At 38.9% G+C, this 19,391-nt stretch overlaps 1 protein-coding gene across 1 annotated transcript in view; it reads left to right on the forward strand.

Annotated features, from left to right (window-relative positions):
* Positions 1 to 18,845, forward strand: part of TULP3 (TUB like protein 3) — a 32,514-nt gene extending 13,669 nt beyond the window's left edge. Inside the window, exons 3-11 of the mRNA XM_069017669.1 lie at positions 4,611 to 4,773; positions 6,672 to 6,848; positions 8,882 to 9,012; positions 10,797 to 10,994; positions 11,506 to 11,618; positions 12,007 to 12,121; positions 13,999 to 14,097; positions 15,930 to 16,101; positions 16,642 to 18,845. Coding sequence (XP_068873770.1) covers positions 4,611 to 4,773; positions 6,672 to 6,848; positions 8,882 to 9,012; positions 10,797 to 10,994; positions 11,506 to 11,618; positions 12,007 to 12,121; positions 13,999 to 14,097; positions 15,930 to 16,101; positions 16,642 to 16,775 — 1,302 coding nt within the window. The 3' untranslated portion in view covers positions 16,776 to 18,845. The remainder of the gene's footprint in view (positions 1 to 4,610; positions 4,774 to 6,671; positions 6,849 to 8,881; positions 9,013 to 10,796; positions 10,995 to 11,505; positions 11,619 to 12,006; positions 12,122 to 13,998; positions 14,098 to 15,929; positions 16,102 to 16,641) is intronic.
* Positions 18,846 to 19,391: the final 546 nt, after the last annotated feature.

Here is a 19,391-nt window from a genome sequence, read left to right on the forward strand (position 1 = left end):
TAAATTTATTTTTCATACGTTCTCTTATTCCATTGGGATTGAGTCGCTAGAGTGCAGGAATAAATCAATAGACAGGAAGACTGCAGGGAATTACCCATTTTAGGCATCAAAGGAACAGTTTCACCAACCTATAGATGATCTCTTTAACACTCTTGTTGAGAAGGATTTCCAGCCTCTTTTGGCCTCTTTGTTTCCTACAATGAAAATATTTACAGCCAAGCATGGGTCAATTATTAGGCTATAGGTCTCAGTTTTTGAAGTGCTGTTTGCTGGATGCTTATATTACCATATTCTTCAAAGCAATAAAGTATCCATCCTTAATATTTTTTTCTCTGTGAAATTTCAAATGCTTATAAATAGATTAGAAGATATGAGACTGTTACGATTCTCTAGCTGGCCATTTCACAGATCACTGTCTTGCATTTAACTCATCTTGTTAAAATTATAGTTTTTAGGAAGGCGCTTTCTCAGCTGACAATCTTTAAATCCAGACACAGCAGTCTTCAGGGAACTGTTGCGGTGGGTAATAAACGTCTTTACAAGAATTTGGTCATTATTTGTAGTCCAAGTTTGTCAAGCTCGAACTTCAGACACTAAATTTAATACCGACATTATCTGGGTCTATAGGCATTTATCTAAAACACTTCAGAGTCAAGAGGTAAAATTTGTCTTTGGTTATATATGTGGAAGATAGGATAGTCCTCTATCTGTAGACTATCAAGTGACACTTGGTTAGAAACAAACAAACAATTTATTAAAAAATAGAATGAATTCAAATAATCTATAAAAGAGCACTTAGTGTCAAATGCCATTTGGTAAGAAGTTCCAAAATTAAGGGTGGTCTGACTGCTTGGTGACAAACCTCAGGGTCTGTTTTAGGACTGGTCTTGGGTCATAAGCTGGTAATAATCACTGTCTCCTAGTGCTGGGTACTGCAATCAGTGTTTGCTTAGTGTCAGGCCTTGTGATGGGGATGCATGGCTATTCCTCCAAAATAAAACCTCTGGGCTAGGTGGAGTTCCCTCAGAGCAGCTGTTAGTTGCATCGTGAAGAGGTCAGTTTGAATAATTAGTTCCCTTTTGCAAATTTGTTTCCATCTTTCTTGGATATAGTTGAGATTGCAATCATCTGCAAAAGCAACAGCTAGAAAATTTCACTAAATACATTTTAACACCCTGCCCTTTGCAAATGAGATTTGTTGAGAAGTGCTAACAGTATCTAATTTAGGATTTTATAATTAGGTGTGAATATTAACTTTTAAAGTCTACTTTTACATGAATAGTACTATGCCTTCTGAAGAAACAGAGGTCAATAAGAAATCACTACCAAATGTGGACTTGCTGCTGGTTGTAGCTGATGCCCTGCTTGATTAGTCATAAACATTTATAGGAAATGGAATCTAAAAAAATGCAAAATGTTTTAATCCAGCAGGATCATGTATAGAATCTCTGGTCATACAGAGAATCTGTAGTAAGCTGTAGCAGAGACATGCCTGTGCATCCATCTTTATGATGGGTTTGGAAACACTATAATTGCAGTAAAATATTATTTATAATAGTGCATGACATCAAGATCCATCTGTGGGCCAGCTGTGCCTGCCAGGATGCTTTTTTCTCCTGGACTACTGCCTTTTCCTTGAGGCAAGAGCATGTGGTTGCTCAGGCAGTGCTTATTTCCTCATTAGTGGAAGATTTTTGAGTCTTCTGAGGCATCTGCAGCTCCGAGTGCAATGCTGCCATCTCGCTGTGCAGGGAGAGCACGAAGCCTGGCGCGTTTCTGAACGCAGCTGGTGTGGTGCGCTACTCTTGATGTGGAGTTGCACTGATGCCACCATCACTGGCATCGTCACTGCTGCCCCAGCGTGAGCTCAGGGGCAGCTGGAAGAGGAGGGGATGTTCCCTAGCTAGGATCCATCCTGCACGGCCTACTAGGGTTAGGACTATACCAACTAATAAATAACACAGGACTGCACCGTCAAAGCTGGAGTGGGTGGAACTTTGCTGTGTATCATCTTCCTGCCGTCACAGCTGGAGAAAGGGAACACTAAACTAAGTTGTCTTAGTAGTCCACTAGATATTCTCATCTGATTTTTTGAAAGCTCATTTGAGCAGGAGCTTTGTGATCCTCTAGTCATCCTATATTCTGATGTTATGGTTTTCTGTGGTGTTTCTGGAAGTATTTAATGCGTGGAGTTCACAAAATCCCGAACAAATCACGATAATTAGTATATGTTGCTTATTTAATGGATTGTGTGTTCTGTTCATGAATTATCTACATTTTATGTAATAATATTACATGAATTTTTACTGTAACACAGAGCTGGAGGAAAAAGCTAGTTAGTAGACAAAATGAAACAAAAAACCGTTTCCCTTTTCTACTTCCTTAGTGGAAAACGGCCGGGAATACATGGTACTGAAGGGCAGGCTGCTCTGCCACCGTATGGAGAGAAAATGAACTACTATTTGCTGGTCTGCAGTGGACTTGCAGATGTTTTTTGCATCTCAGTAAGCAAAGTAGTAAAGAGAAGCCTTTTAAAGAAAAATTAAATTACTGTCAAGTTTTGTCACTTTGATTATCCTGAGGTTCTTTCAAGAAAGGAAGAATGTCAGTCACATCTACCAGCAGTAAACTGTATGTTTTAATATAAGCTGATCCTATTGGATTGGTTTAATGTAACACAATGTATAATAACAATAATAATAATAATAAAAATTTAGGCTGGTGAGCAGTGAAATGTTTTAAAAATATATATCTAATAGAATAATCCACTAAATAATGATTGAAATTATTATATCCTATGTTGATCCCAAACTCAGTTTTGCATTCTAACAGTAGCTGTATATTTTCTTATTTTCTTACTGCCTTTAGGGTATGTCTGTTTTGCTGGTTTTGGTTTTTTTGTTTTGTTGTTGTTGGGGGTTTTTTGTAGTTTTGTTTTTTTTTTCTTTTTTCTTGCCTATTTGTCAAGTAGAGAAGCCTTGACAACAATTTTTCTCAAATCCTTATTCTAAGTATAATGTTTTGATTCTTGTTTTTCCTCTCTATTTTGGAGAATTATAAACTATCATGACATTTTTTTGCTTTTCCTCAGCATTAATTCAAAAAATAAATAAGCAACACAAACCAATATAAGTTCTTCTGAAAGGTCTGACTACCTTCCTAGAAAACACATTCGTAATTAGCAATTTCTAAGAATTTAAATTTACTGCTTATTTTTATTATTCTAGACCAATATGATAATCTATTTGGAATTCTATGTAATATTTGCTCTGCAGGATAATCCTTGCAAATAATTCTGCAATAGCACACACTACCTGTGTTGCAGTCCATTCTTCGAAGGGTAATTCTGAATTTAAATAGAAAAAGTAATTTTCTTTCAAGTTTTTTGTTGTGTTTGTTTGTTTGATTGTGTGTTGGATTTGAGGTTTTGTATGTTTGGTTTTGTTTGGGTTTTGGGTGGTTGGGTTTTTGGTTTTTTTTTCTTTTAGATAAGTAAAAAAAAAAACCAGAATAAAGAATCAAGGGCTGAGTTGTGTTGGAATTCCTTGGGGAGAGGTTGCCTGAGAAACTGATCTCACTTGAGATAAAAAGACTAATAGGAGAGGAAAGAGCCAACAAGAGAAAAAGAATAATGGGAGAGGAAAGGGCTCCAAAGATGTCTATGTCTCAAGTGGATTGAATTGTTAGTACTGATGAATTGTTTGTCTGGTGGGTGCATTGAGACTGAAAATAATTTGATGGAGAAATGGTTTCTGTCATCAAAAACAACTTTCAGGGGTGTTCAGGTACCTAAGAAGCAGCCATGGATAAACTGCATCTACTGTAAGGAGCTTGCACATTGTTTGTGTAATGGTGCAGAATATTAGAATATGATTTTTCCTTCTACATCATCTTTGTTTTTAAGGACTAAGCATGTCTGTCTTTAAAATGGCACCATGCCTCTTTTTGCCCTGATTTAAGTCTAGAAGTTGTTCCTATTCTCATTGAGTAAGAAATCATAAATATCAAATGTATATGTATCTTGGAGAAGTAATGTTTTATTTTTTAGCATTTGGACTTACCAGTCTTTCCTTTCAGTCCTGAATTATATGGAAAAATTTTGCAAGGTAGATGAAATTTGGTTTTAGTGGATCATTCCTGTTATAATTACTGTTATTTATTTATCTCTCCCCTTTAAGTCTTATCTCTCAGCATTAATTTCTGGAGACTATTTGCTTTAAGTTCTCCCTATAAAATGATAACTTTTGAGATAAAAGCCTTTTCCTTTGCAAGTCCTGACTGTTTCATACTGGATTATGGATGACTTTGTCTATTTGTGTTAAGGACTGCTGCAGTTTAGACTGGTTGAAGGGATTTAACTGGTAGTCTCTAAGACAGGTCAGAAAATAAGTAGGTGTCCATGTCAAACTCTCATGGAGAATCAAAGGCAGTACCTTGCTCCAAAACACGGTGATATCTGTGTCTAGGATTTTTGTAAGAGATTGCAAGAATATTTCAGGTTTATTTGAGATTCTGATCAGGGACATGTCATTGCCAATGGCTGAGGCATGGATTCTGCCTCTCTAGGTGTGGTTACCCATCTGTTTCCTGCTTTTTTTTTTATTCCACAGAGAGCCCTTCTAGAGAAGAAGCAGAGGAAGAAACGTCTCGATCCGCTGATGGTACAGCCAAATCCTGAGGCCAAGCTGCGTAGGTCAAAGCCCAAAGGGTGCGAGGAGCAGACTCCTTTAGTAGAAACTCCTACCCCTGTCCACAGTGATGTTGTTTTACATGGTAAATAATCAGCCTGATTGCAACAATGTTCCCCAAAATCCCAGTGCATGCATTATGCCACAGATGAGCACCTACGTTGTTGTGGTAGGGGTCAAGTGATAAGATTGATATCATACCTTTCTTTATGCAAAAGTTGAATTGTAATACAGTATGGTTGAGCAATATTAGACTGCAGAAACAAACAAAAACCTCACCTTGATTTTTGTGACAGCTGGAAATCCTCACGTGCCCTTGAGTAATCTCTTCCTTGGGTTAGGCTAGAAGAACTGCAGAAATGGGCTGGGAACTTGTATAAAGGTAGGGATATATGAATCCAAAGTAAGAAAATCTTCTGAAGGTGTAAGATAAAGAAAGGAATTCAATAGTGACTGCTTGTACTTTTCCTTATGGTGTCATGGCATACTCCATCTCAAGATTGCATGTGATTGAATGATAAAGTAGAGAAAACAAACAAAAAGTGTTGTGAACACTATGTTAGGTTCTTGATGGTTTTTACTTCACCTGTTATTTTCTGTGGGCTTCATTGAGACAACTGAAACATGACAAACAAGCTATAGTGGTCCACAAAGTCAAAAGCACAAAGTGCTATCAGGGCCAAAGGCAATAACTTGGTGGCCTCAAAACATTACACTAAAATAGTGACCATTATTTTAGGAGTGAAAAGAAATGCAGTAGGGAGAGCCTTAAGACTCCCGTGTCACAAGGAGATAAAAAGAGCAGCAATGAAATCCTTACATTCCAGTGGAAGTGTCAGGACGTTGTTTATGAGAGCCAGCATCCCATCAGCCTATCAAGAAAGTAATGGGAAACATTCTAAGGCTTTGAGATGTGTGCTATTGCAGGGTGTTATAATACAAGCATTGTACTGATAGCAAATTAATAGGCTCAGTAGAATTTTAAACCCCCAAACAAATGGGTATTACCTGGTTTGAAGATCACATTTGGAACTATGTTGTCCCTTCTCTCTTGAATATTTTTCTTTTTCACCAGATGCCTTTCAGGATCATAGGAAAGAAAGTGGTGATCTTTATGGTAGCATTTATGTGTTTAAAATCAGGTATAAGAAAGCTTCTGTTAAAAGACACTTTCAAGTCAAGAAGAGAATGAGAGATAAGATTGGTATAACTTGTAAGGTAGAAGTCTTCAGTAATACTCAAATGAAAGCTGAACTGCTCACTCACTACCTTCCATAGTTCTGAGGCTACCTCACTGCAAACAAATCCTGTTAATAAGTGATAACAGCAGTAAACATGTCAGAAATACAATGCCTAGGTAAAGCAGTAAAGTTTTAAGAAGGAAAACAGTGGGAAAACAAGAAATCCAAAGCTGGATTGTGTGCTACATATTAAAGTGTTATGCCAGACCCTGACATCAAGATGCCTCCACCGATTGGAAGGTGTGGTACACAGCTGTGTTGAATGGTTTAAACATGGACATTTCATTCTAACCAAAAGATAGAGGGTTTTTTCTGACTATGGCTATAGATGCTTTTATCAAATTGATTTGTGATGTTCACTGTAGAGTACCCACTGGCACAGGACCAAACAAACAAGAAGAAGGAAAAAAAAATAAGGGAGATGCCTGTAAATAAATTGAAAACTATCAATGTGCATGACAAATATAACTTGTTTTAATTGCTTAAGACCTTGTAGAAAGGTAGATACAATCACTATATTTAAATAGGGAGAAACTGATAACTGATATGTTTAAACTAATAGGCAGTCTGTACCAGAGTCAGGCCTGATTCCTCCCAAGCCTTCTGACAAAAACTGAACAAGTGTATTTCAGTACTTTGAAGAGATTCTAGAGGAAGGGAAGATGAAAAGAGCCACCATCCTGGGATGTATCTTTGGCCATGAAAAGTAGACTTTAGAATTCTGTTTCATTTCGGCCTGCAGGCATTGATGGACCAGCTGCTTTCCTGAAATCAGAAGTGCAGGATTTGGGGACCAAGCTCCAAACTCTGTCTGCTGGATCTACCAAACCAGAAGACAATGCAGATAAGGAAAATGAGGGAGAGGCTGCAACAGACACAGCAGGCAAGCCAGATCTGCAAGAAATATTACAGAAACGAGGTAAGAGTTAATAATGGGCAAATGTCTTTTTTGGCACTCTTCTTTTATAACTTTATTTCAGTGTCATTAAAAAATGAGGAATCATGAAATAAATGTCTGTAGGATATCACTTTAAAAAGAGCTAGTAGATTCTACAGCATGTGGAAGTGCAGTGCTGCAGTTCCTTTTCCTGATATTATTTGAACCATACCAGGTATATTTTAAGGGTTTCTCAATGTGCTGTATAATTTCTGGTCTTTCCAAGGAAATTGCTGACAAAATGCTATACCACATTTTGGTAAAGTTTGGGGTATTTTTATTCCAGATGTGTTATATCTTGGTAAAATGCTTGAATATTTTCACGACAGCAGCACCCTTCAGTAAATGCCATGATTTAACTCTTCAGGAGACTAAGAGGAAAGGTGTTTTTTTCTGAGTCAGAGGCTGTCACAATCAGCAGGTTTTGAGTTATATATTCAATAGTTATTGAGTAATTTCCTAGTGGAGTGTCAAGCTCTGTCTGCCAAGTATCTTAAGTTGCTGCCAGTACTACAGGAAACCTTTTTTTGTTGCATGCAGCCTAAGCATTTTGCAGCAAAATAATGGTTAGTGTTTAATTTAGTATACAGCTTGTTTTTATTTTGCAGAGCTTGTCTCACAGAATGTTTCCAATACACTGCATGTACTGAGGTACTGTCACATACAGAGGTATTCTCATCCAGTTGTCAGATGCCACAGCTGCTTACCTACAGATAGCAACATTACACAAGAGTTAGAAAAGGAAACAGGAGGGAATATCCAGTAACTTCAGGGGAAATTAGTGGAGGTAGAATATAAACAGTGAATTTTGAAATTGGCTGGAGTACTAGGGGTCAACGCCTTTCCTCTTCCTAAATGTCCTTTGGGAAGTTTACTGACAGGTTGTTAAGACTGGATTTTTCTGTTTTATCTGAGACTTCCATCAGTGCCCCTTCTCTGCAGTGCCATTTCAGAGCATTGTTATAATATTGGTTCTCAGAAAATGATTCAGTTTAGCAGGCTGACTGTGTTCATTTTCTGTAATGCTTTATGTACATTTTCTTTCTACAGCCAAATTAAATAAAAGAATCACAGAAAAAATCTCAGAATCACAGAATCAATTTGGTTGGAAAAGACCTTTGAGGTCATCGAGTCCAACCTATGACCTAGCAGCACCTTGTCACCTAGACAATGGCACTGAGTGCCACATCCAGTCTTTCCGTAAACACCTCCAGGGACGGTGACTCCACCACTTCCCTGGGCAGCCCTTCCTAATGCCCAATCACCCTTTCTGTGACGAACTTCTTCCTAATGTCCAATTGATGATGCAGTTCCAAGTGGAAGGACACACCAAACAGTGATGTGTACAGAGGCTCTTTATAAATGTTTTTATGCAGTTATTTTAGTTTTGTACCCACAGTCATCTCTACATGGCTGTGCTTAGGTTAAGATTAAAGAAGTCCTGAAACTTCTCAGTCTGTGCTTCAGTTTTAGTACTCAAGTCACTATTAGTATTTATGGACCTGAGTTTTTGGTGCTGATGTAAGAACAGGAGGGGCTCTTACTGCAAAATTGGCATATTCTGTTTCAGTGCATGTAAGACTAAGGGGTAATGGTAAAGGATGTAAACTCTAGAGAGTCCAACTTACAGGATAGGTGTCAGCATATTGATCTGGATTTCCTTTTATTGTTGTTGTTCTTAAGACACGAGGTTTTTTTTGCATAAAAATAGGCAAAATTAATTCAATGACAACATAAACTAAGCAATATGTTTACGTCATGGAATATCGTGTAAAATCCATATTAATAAAGGCCTGACAGCTGCTTGATCATCTGCACAGTGACTGATGCAAAATAGCAGTAGGAATTTGAATTACAAGGCTCAGGAAGAGATATAGCACATGAAGAAAATCAGCAGTTGAAACAACAGAAATTAAGAGTGTGAATAGATATTCAAGAGTCATATATGAATAAGTGATGCCATGAACTCATGACACCTTCTTTCAGAGATTACGTTTGATCTTGTATTCTGACAGGAATTTCAGGCAGTTTGAATTTTGATGAGGAGGACACGGAAGAGGAAGAAGCTAGTAAGAGACCAGTATCTCATTCACCATACCCTGAATCTGAGAGGCCTAGTTCTGCATCCAGTGAGAAGTCTTTTGCAGTAAGTGTCTTGAAATCCATTTATGATAAACACTGGCCTTGATTTTAGTGCTAAGCCCTGGAGCACTGGCTTAAAATATAGTAGCTGCAAGTACAGTAGCCAGCAGTATTATTCCCTGAGAGCAGAGGAAGGTCAAGATTGTCAGGTTATCTGACTGAAGGGACATTGAGTTAAACATAAAGACATAGCAATGATCAAAGGAACAATTGTGGGTGGAAGATCCCAAGGAGCCTAATCAGTGAATAGGGGAACACAGTGAGTCAGCACTATTGCCCTTAAAGGAGACAGACTGGGCCATTGTCTCTGCAAAATTCACCAAAATGACTCAGAGAAGCTCTGAAATGCCATGCAAATATTGGAAGGATTTCTTCCTGAAGATTTATAGCATTTCTTGTGGGATGCAAAGGGGAACAGAATTTTGGAATGGAACAGAGAATGATGGGATTGGACAAACTTTATATGGGATGTTTGGGAGAAGGAATTTAAGAGGGAAAAGAAAGGTATCAAGGTGGATCAGGGAGTAATAAGCGTGGAAAGACAGGGATTAAAGGGGGTAAAAGGCATCAGATATGTGTCAACAACTGGAAAACAGCATGATTATCTGCCCAAGCCTTGTGCCTTGATTACTTCAGCATATCCCACTCTCTTCTGAAACTCCAATGGTAACTATTTCTCGTGTGAATGTGTGTGTTTGTGTGTGAGTGTGAGATACACATACATATATACATACATACGTTGACAAATTATGTGCTGGACTAGTCAGTGAGTTGGAAGAGACCAGCATCAGGAAGACCTAGGGTCTGAGCTAGACCAGATAAAGGCCGTGGGGTTTGAGCATGGGTGCTGGACACCCTTCAAAGTCCATGCTGTGGGAAAGACCTGTCTGAGTGTATTTGTGAGGGGACTGTATGTATGTTGCTCTGCACTAGTAGGGGAGTAGTGTAGGAGGTCTGGGTGTCAGCTTCTTGGGACACTAGGCTGTGGGTGCAAACTGCTGGAGATACAGGGTGGTGGGTGCTGAAGGGGGGGAAGGGGTGAGACCCTCTAGTGAATTTCCAATCTATGTATGTGTGTCTGTGCTATTCACTCAGGTTTCCTACTGGCTGTAGCTATTAATTAAAAAATGGGATAAACCTGCAACTTCATCTCGAAGGTCCAGTCAAAGAGGAATCTCTTGGGTGCTACAATTCACAGAATTCAGCTACCTCTAAGAAAAAATTACTTTAATAACCTGTACCTGATTTCCATTAGAATGCTAATTCCTTTGACCCTATCCTGACTGTACACATTGTTTTAAGGCTCTTCCAACATTTAGTTGATATGGTTCCACCAGCAGCTTACTCCATCTCTGCTACTGTTCTGAACCAACATAATCTCAGCACTCATTTCAGTCACAAAATCCCAGCCTGTCTTACTGCAACATCCATCAGTCCTGCTTTATCATACTGTTTTATTTTCCACAGCATCTGAAGTTCTAAAAGCAAAGAGGTTCTTTGCTTAAAATATTTTCAGCATCTCATCCTATTTCCCCCTTTCTAGCAAATCACTTATGTCTGCTTAATGGGTACTTTTTCTCTTTTCCCCTTGGAGACCTAGTCTTTCCTCAGAGTAAAACCTTCAGCTGCTTTCTTCTGAGGAAACACAGGTGGTATCTTGTTTAACCTTCCTTTCCCTAGTATCTTCTAGAGACATGGTATCTTATGTTTCAACAAACCAGTATTTTCTTGTGGAATACCAGACTCTGATCTGATATTAATTTGCTCATATGATGCTTCTTCCCACAGGAAACAGGTGCTTCCTGTAGTCCATCCCCTCAGGCAGAAGCACAGCTGGGAGAAGTAGAGAACTTGGAGGATTTTGCCTTGCGCCCTGCACCCCGTGGAATTAGTGTCAAGTGTCGAATCACTAGAGATAAAAAGGGAATGGACCGGGGGCTCTTCCCTACTTACTACATGCATCTGGAAAGGGATGACAACAAAAAGGTATTGGAAGCAGCACACATTATCTTGGCTATTGTACGCCTACCACAGAATATTTTTGGTGCAAGGGAGAGCTTATGGTAAGAAACCAGTAGCTGACGAGATGCATCATGCAGATGAGGACGGCTTATATTTGGCCAAGGTACTAAGGAGGGAATTAGCATGTAATTAGCATTGTATTATGGTTTGAAAGCCATAATGCAGTGAAAGATTAAATTGAAAAAGTATGAAAATGTTAAATGTCAAAAAAGAGGAGGAAGACTCAGTTTCTCCAGAAGAAAAGGAGGTGAGACTAGAACAGACAGTTGCATTAAATATAGACTGCCAAGCGAGCTGGTGGAGGGATAGGATTTCAGGCTGGGCGCTTTGGAAGAGAACAAAATTGTGGAGACGGTAATATTAGCACAGAACAAAAAAGGGAATGCAAATGGGAAATGGAGAGATAAACAGTTTGGATAGCAATGCCTCTGCATTCTTACAAAGTACAGTCTTGATCAAAGTTTTGTACTTTCAGACATTCCTTCTTGCGGGGAGAAAAAGAAAGAAGAGCAAAACATCCAATTACCTCATATCAGTTGACCCAACTGATTTATCTCGGAAAGGGGAAAGTTTTATTGGAAAACTCAGGTGAGAACCATAGATTAAAACTATAGACAGTTGAGATAGGTTTTTAATTTTAATTGAGTTGTGTTCATGACTTGCAATCTGTTATAAATTCAGAGAGAATGAATTTAGGTTGTTCTGCTCAATGTAATCTCTATTCACTTGGATTGTCAGCCTTCTTCAGCATTACCATGCACTGTGGCAACTCGGAGAAGAAATTGTCTAGGTGCTTTTCCAGGATAGGTTACAGGCTCACCATGGGCACGTCATGGAAGCTCCTTACTGAGCTGGCAACAGGAAGATTCAGATGGCAGGACACCCGTGGTTTTGCTGTGCTGTACAAATACCTTCAGAAGATGACAAAACTTTCTACTGATGCCTCTTTCTGTGTTTTTCCATAAACTGACATTAGGTCAAACCTCATGGGAACCAAATTTACAGTCTATGACCATGGAGTTAACCCAGTCAAGGCACAAAGTCTAGTGGAAAAGGCTCATACAAGACAGGAGCTTGCAGCTATTTGTTATGTAAGTACTGCCTCTCCCTTTTTGCCCCTTTCTTTGTGCCTGGTTACCGAGGAAACACAGCTTGCAAAATCGCGCTGCTGCTGCCAGCCTCCTCCACTTAGCTTTGGAACCAAGTGACCAATTTCAACCAGATACAACAAGGAGCAGAGGGCTCACAGATAAATTCTTACAAGTTTAATGAAAAAAAAAAAAATCAAAGCCAGGAGTGGGAGAAACACCCAAACTAACATCCTTATGACCTTCTTATCTGACCTATTCAGTGTGTGGCCAGCCACAGCAGGAACTGCCTCATGCCCAGCTGGTATCTGGTAGACCCTGAGAAGGAACTGGGAAGACCCTGTGAAGCAGAATTAGTTTTTGGAGAACCAAAAGCCTTTTGAGGGATAGGAGGGAGCTGGTATTATTTCAGTAGCAGCTTGTTGGTAGTAAGGATGTGGTTCCAGGGTAAATTGTGATTCACTAGCTCTGTTTTAGAGACTTCTTCTGCTCTTGTGAATCACCTCAGTGTAGGATCCAGAGTGAGGAAGCACTTGTGGACACTATTGAATTACATGAGAGTTCTCATGTCACATTGTTTCATATTCCAGTCCTACAGTTTGAGTAAAATTTGAGGTTCTCTACAAAGCAATAGCTGTCAAGTGGAAGGATTTTTACTTTTCTCACAGGTATGGTAACGGAAGCTTAAAGATGCCTTAGCCTACTGGAGCAGCATCTCAATTTTTTTGCTTTTGCTCTTGATCTTAATAGCACTTGGGAAAAAATTGATGTGATAATTCCAGTACTAGCCTGTTTATAGAAGTATCACTAGATATTTTCTTTGTATTTAGTATTCTTCAGTTTCCTACCTAGCTGGACACAGCAAGGCATTAGAATAGCATAGCCAGTTAATATAAAGTCAGCTTTTCAGAATTCTGAACTTTTACCTACAAGGAGTTTGTAGAGTTTAAATATTAATAAAATCAGTACCCTCATTCTTACACATGTCCCTAGATTTTTTTGAACTGAAGTAATAGAAGTTGCAGCTCCAAAGACCTTTGTCTGTGTCTGCAAAATGCATTTATGTGTGAGGAGAAGCTGTATCACTTCTGTCAATCAATTCAGTACTTCTAAAAGATTCTGACTTTTTAACTGGTCTTTGGAAATTTTAAAGGTTATCACTGACATTTTTAGGGAACATTTTAAATATACCCTTGGATTTTGGCTGATACTGTTAAATGAACAGTTTGAGAGTACCAGGACTTTTTTCCTTTGCTCTTTGTACTCAATCCACTTGGAGCAGTCTCCTTCAGTACTCTGGAAGAATCTGCTTGATTTAAGATTGAAGCTTGGATAGTTGCTGAATACTTCCCTTCCAGGGTCTGTTCTTAAACATTTATAAACCAGTATGATTTGAGAGAAAATTGTAGGTGTGTTCTTAAACCACAAATAACAACACCTGAAGAAAAATGTCATTCATTGTTCAGATGTATAGATTAACTGGAGATATATAGACAACACAAACTCAAGTCAAAGGTAGTTTGCCTTTTACCATACTTAAGCTTGTTCACTAGCAAGATTTCAACTCATTATTGCCTCAGATGCAAAAAACTTATGCACTTGTCTAATTTTGTTGTAAATGTTTCAGTAGGCTAAGAAATGCACTCCAAATTAGTTAATACCATGTATATCTCCTAACACCGTTCTCTAAATGAGAAAGGGGGAGAAAGCAGTTCTCAGTGATTAAACACAGTTGCAGTTAGATAACTGCTCCTAGAGTTGTAGCCAGCACAACTCTAAAAACTGATACAAATGGGGATACAAGTTCAGTTTTGCTGTCTTTCCTTCTCTGAGGTGAAGTATCTCATTTACTGAAAATAATGGCTTTCCTTGTCTTTCAGGAAACTAATATCTTAGGATTTAAGGGTCCCAGAAAAATGTCCGTTATCATTCCAGGAATGAACATGAATCATAAGCGAATTCCAATCCGTCCACGAAATGTGAGTTATGAAGTTTGGTCATGTTTCAGATTGAAGGAAGAGGTTAAAACTTCCCTGTAGAGGCCTGGCTGTTACTGACAATCAGGGTTTTTAGTAGCCAGGGCTTTAGCAAGTCTCCTGGAGAGTAAATAGAATGTAGCCTAAATGTGTTAATAATTTGTTCTTGCCTTTTATAGTGTTTGTATCCTTATGGGTCCTTTGGTCAACCTAAGTATTATTTACTGATCTCTGTGTTGTTGCTGTTGCACATACAAGCCACCCTCATGGTGGGACCCTGTTGTGCTGAGGGTTGGATGAACACAGGACACACTTGCTTCTCCCAGGAGCTTGCATTCTTAGCCAGGACGTGGATTGCAACAGATAGGTAATAGACAGATAAGGTACTGCTGGTGCAGTAGCAAGAGAATGGATACTTTTTTGATCAGAATGCTGTTGGCTTTTTTGTAGGAGTAGCAGAAAAGGAGGATTCTTAATGGGGAAGGAAGGATGAGGAGAAGGACTGAGTTTCATTGTGACTATTTAGTGAGGATTTCTCATATAAGGGGTGTTACAGCTAAAAGCTTACAGAACAGTATCTGAAGGTATGTTAAGGTGTGTGATGAAAATTGTTAGGTTCCCTTAATGTGGATTTTATGTCTGGTGACAGAAGATCAAAAGGCAGAAAGAAGAGGCACCGACTGAAAGGTGTGGTCATATGAGTAGGACAAGAATGTATTTCCTGAGGTCAGAGACAAAAACCTTCAGGAATGGAAATTGAGTCATGAGAGCCCAGAAAAGAGATTGAATTCTTATGAGTGGTCAGAAAAATTGTATCTGGAAATGGTCATTTATTCATTGTCTTTCAGTTGGTGTTGCCATCTCCCCCATTAGTACAGTAATGGTCCTGTGGCCCTGCCTTTACTTTTCTCCCCTAAATCTAAATGCACTTTGTCGGTGCCAGTTCTCAGGGGTTTGTTTTACATCTTTAAAAGGTAAATAAAGATAAAGTTAAAAAATAACTAAACCGAACAGGAAGTTTTATGTAGATTATCCTCAAAAATCCACTATGGTATCTTTGCACAATACTAAAGCCCTATCAGTCAGACCTCCACAACAGGTTGTTTTCTGAGCATTTTTTCCTGTTAGTAGCTTAAGCTTGGATACTCTTTCTTCAGAGTTTTAGCATATATAGTTTGGATTTTATTTGTTGCAGAACTTTTAAAATGAAATCATATGTCATGTTTCACTACAACCTGAATCTCCTTGTAATTAATTGTTTGTCAAATTTAATGTGCTGTTTTACTTCCTCTTTGTATCTTTTCGGTTTTATTTCTCTCTGGTTTTCACACTGTGCATCACTCATTAGACCCAATAGGATGACATTTAACCTCACATCCTGCTGCAGCCTTTGGACTTTCTACTGAAGCACTTCAGGGCCTGGCATTGTGCAGTTAATTGTAGATTATTGTCTTTTATTTCAGAGTGTAGAATGTTAGAAATGGAAACTGGATGCAACAGGATTAGAGAAAGAGAATGAGACTCAGAAGGGATTCATGCCAGCAGGACAGCAATTATCTGTGGACTCTGAATTGCTCCCTTTCCTGTACACAGACTTCCTTCCCTATCACTCTTTTTACTTTATTGAGTGAAAAGGAATGCTTGGACTGGGAGTCTATGAAAGTATCTTCCTGGTACTTGCAGAAAGTATTCGGTAGGAGTGAGTTTAAGTGAAGTCATTGTGTTTCATTAAACAGGGAATGACCTTTAAGTGACAGAGTGCACACATGAGAGAGGTGGTACTCAAAGGCAGAGCCATTCCAAATGTGATAAATATATTTCTTTCTTCTGAACAGGAGCATGAGGGTCTGCTGTCAAAATGGCAAAACAAAAATTTAGAGAACCTTATTGAGTTGCACAACAAGGCTCCAGTCTGGAATGATGATACTCAATCCTATGTTTTGAACTTCCATGGGAGGGTCACTCAGGCCTCAGTGAAGAACTTCCAGATTGTCCATGACAACGACCGTAAGAGTCTGGTGGAGAGTGTGTGGGACGTACTCAAACAAGGAGAACCTCATTTATTTCATGAGGGTTGGGAGGAGTAGGACACTTTCCTAGAGGAGGGAAACTGGGTAAAGGAATTTAGCTCAGGATAACTGGGGACTTCTGAGTTGTCAGGAAATTATATAAGTCCTCCTTTTTTCTGGGGTGGATGCAGACACTGCTGTCCATAACTGCTGCAATAGAGGGTGCAAATGAAAGCTTCCTGAAGTGAAAGGAAAGGTTTAATACAGCACCTTCAAGGCAGCAAAAGAATGGTTTGACCTTTGGTTCTGAGAAGAAAAGTAATCTCTAGAATAGCACATTTACTCTAGAGGACAGATTTCAAGGCCACTCTGGTGGGAAAGGATGGATACACCTACCACATATATTTGGGACTGCCAGATGTGTGGGGTTTTTGTGGTTGGGTTTTGTTTGGAGGTGGGTTTTTTTTGGTTGTTGTTTGTTTTTTTTTCTTTTGCCTCACTGTGAAATTGTTCATCTCTGAATGTCTTTTCTCCCCAGCTGACTACATTGTGATGCAGTTTGGTCGTGTAGCAGAAGATGTGTTCACTCTGGACTATAATTACCCTCTCTGTGCTCTTCAGGCCTTTGCTATTGGACTCTCCAGCTTTGATAGTAAACTGGTCTGTGAATGAGGGACAACAGACTTGAAACATGGAACTCATTCCCACCCCTACATCTTGTAAGAGTTCCAGGTGTGACAATGAAGAGCATATTGGAAGGGATATGGAGGACAGACTTCTGCAGGCTTGTAAGAAAACCAATTCCAGCCTTCAGAGCATTGCAGGAGTTGACAGTGGACCACCTTGGGGGCAGCCTCTGTACAGATTGTGGAAGAACAAGAAATCTAGGTGCTGTTTCTGTCATTGGTGTTGATTCTGCTTTTAGAATCCTTGTTTACAGATGCTGCATGAGAGTGGGCTAAGCCCACTAGTTGGAACTTCTTGCAGCTAGGATTAGAAAAATACTGGCTAAGTGTTAATTTACCTTGAAGATTCCACAAAGCCTGGGAGATGATGCTACTCAAGAGTTCCTAATCAGATTAATACAGAAAAAAAGAGAACAGCTGGAATTAGACATTGGCTCTCATACAACACTTTTACTCTGTGGAATGATTGTCTGCTAAGACTGATACTCCATTTCCCTTTCAGTATTCTAATTATTCTCTATCCCTTGACAGTCTTTTTACCAAATGAAGAACAATCAAATCTCAAACACTCCCTTTTCAGTTGGTGATATTATATGCATTGCTACTTCTGATACTTTTAACCATGTGAAAAATGAGATTGAAGAGATGATAGAAAATTACTAAATTTGGCGGAAGATAGTATTGTAACAATATACAGTAGCACTTCTGAAAGGCAGTGCTCTGATTGATTGAATCTAGGCTGTAAACTGATCTGAAATAATTCTTAATTTCCCCGTTGTTCATGAAATTTGCTATGTTTTTAGGTATAAGTTTGTGACCAATTTTATTTTTTTTAACATGAGATTATCTCAAGGCATGACATATTAAAGTAGATTTTATATAAATAATTTTAACCTGACTGTAAGAAGGAGTTACCTCAAAAAGAGATCACAGGTATTTTCAAAGGCAAAGGTAAGTTTCATGTAATTGTACCACGAGGCTTTGCAAGGTCTCCTTCCAATGTTCCATTTTTATACTGGATGTACAGTGTGGAGACTGTGTCACAGCATGGAACACTTCTTGATTCATGTGGCCTTAACTCATCAGAGTGGATGGCAGCACAGTGTGACCTGGAGGCCTCAGTGCACACATCCTCTGTGTACTGAAGCAGAGAATGGTTACTGTCTTGCCCGCTTCTTGCCTATTACACATATTCACAATGGTCTTGGAAAAGTCTGTCCCTCTACTGAGACAAGAATTAGGTGTTCTCCAGCTTTGGATATTGTCCTTGTCAGCAGACTAACTCTGTTTCAAGCTGCAAAGAGCAGATGTATTGCTTTTGGTCTCTGGAGTCTTTGCAGTGGTAGATATCACTTGCTCTTTCAAATTAACAAAACTTTGTCAAGACGTTTTCTGATACTGCCAGAAAGAATAATGATTGTAATCATGTGTAAACGCTGTATGTAACTGTAAAATATGAATTGAGGCTGAGAAGTCTGGCTCTTGTATCTCTCAGATGACCATTTTTCAGTAACAGCTGAGATATTTTCTTGAGATGGTCTTCAGAAAAGCAGTCAGTGAAGAGAACTTGAATGCTGATGGATCTGTTTTGTGCCTTTGTGTACTTCCTGCTCATCAGGCTGAGGATGAGACTTGGCAGTGTTTTCCAGCTGTGCTCTTCTGAAGTCTTGGCTGATGGTTCTGCATTCCCTCTGCCCATCCAGAAAAGGAAGTCAGTTTGTGTACCTGTCTGATTATTTTTCTGACTAGGAATGTGTGATAGAAATTGCCTTACGTTATTTTGGGGTGGCCTGAAGGTAGAATGCTAACTTGTGATTCAAGATGATTTTCTGTGTGCTCAGAAGGCCACAGTAGCATCCCTTTACTTAATTAGGCTTGTCAGCAGTGGCTCTTCCAGCTATTTGTTGACATCAAATGATCCTGTCATGGCCTCTCAGTCAAATTATGCAGACAGAAGAACTGATTCAGTGGTCTTTATCAGATACTGTTTTACATTAATTGTATTTATAACTTTTATATCTAAATGAAAATAAACTAATTTATATATTGAAAAGTCTTTAATTCTAAATGTTTTTTCTATTTTGTTGTCACTTGTGGGTGTACTTTGTTCCTTCTCTATGACATATCACCTCAGTTTCTTCCTATCCTCTTGAATAGCATGTCTTCTTACTCCCTCTTTTCCTTTGTAATTCTTAGTTCTCTTTCTTTGTGGTGTTAGGGTTTTTTTCCCATACATTTAGAAGTCTGGGACTAAATGTAAGGTTAGTCTCTCTAATACTCTCCCCCCCACCATTATCAGGTCTTAAACCATAGTTCTTGGTTTCTATTTGATTGTTTAAGCTGGTTCCATTTCTCTGTCCTGTGTTTTTAATGTTTTTCCCAGCATCCAGGTAGGTCAGTTGAGATGGTTCTTACTGCACTTTCCTACCTTCCACCTGAACCCATTCAACTGTTGAAGTATATGAACATATTTTCCTGAATCAGGTACTGAAGTAATACAAGGCTAGGAAGAACATCAACTTGAAGTGGTTATATTTTCTTATTTCCAGTGAGAGATGTATGAACCTCAATAAGAGGAGATGTGATGGATCTGATAATCAGA

This window comes from Aphelocoma coerulescens, chromosome 1 (assembly GCF_041296385.1).
Source record: "Aphelocoma coerulescens isolate FSJ_1873_10779 chromosome 1, UR_Acoe_1.0, whole genome shotgun sequence".
Taxonomy (NCBI): Eukaryota; Metazoa; Chordata; class Aves; order Passeriformes; family Corvidae; genus Aphelocoma; species Aphelocoma coerulescens.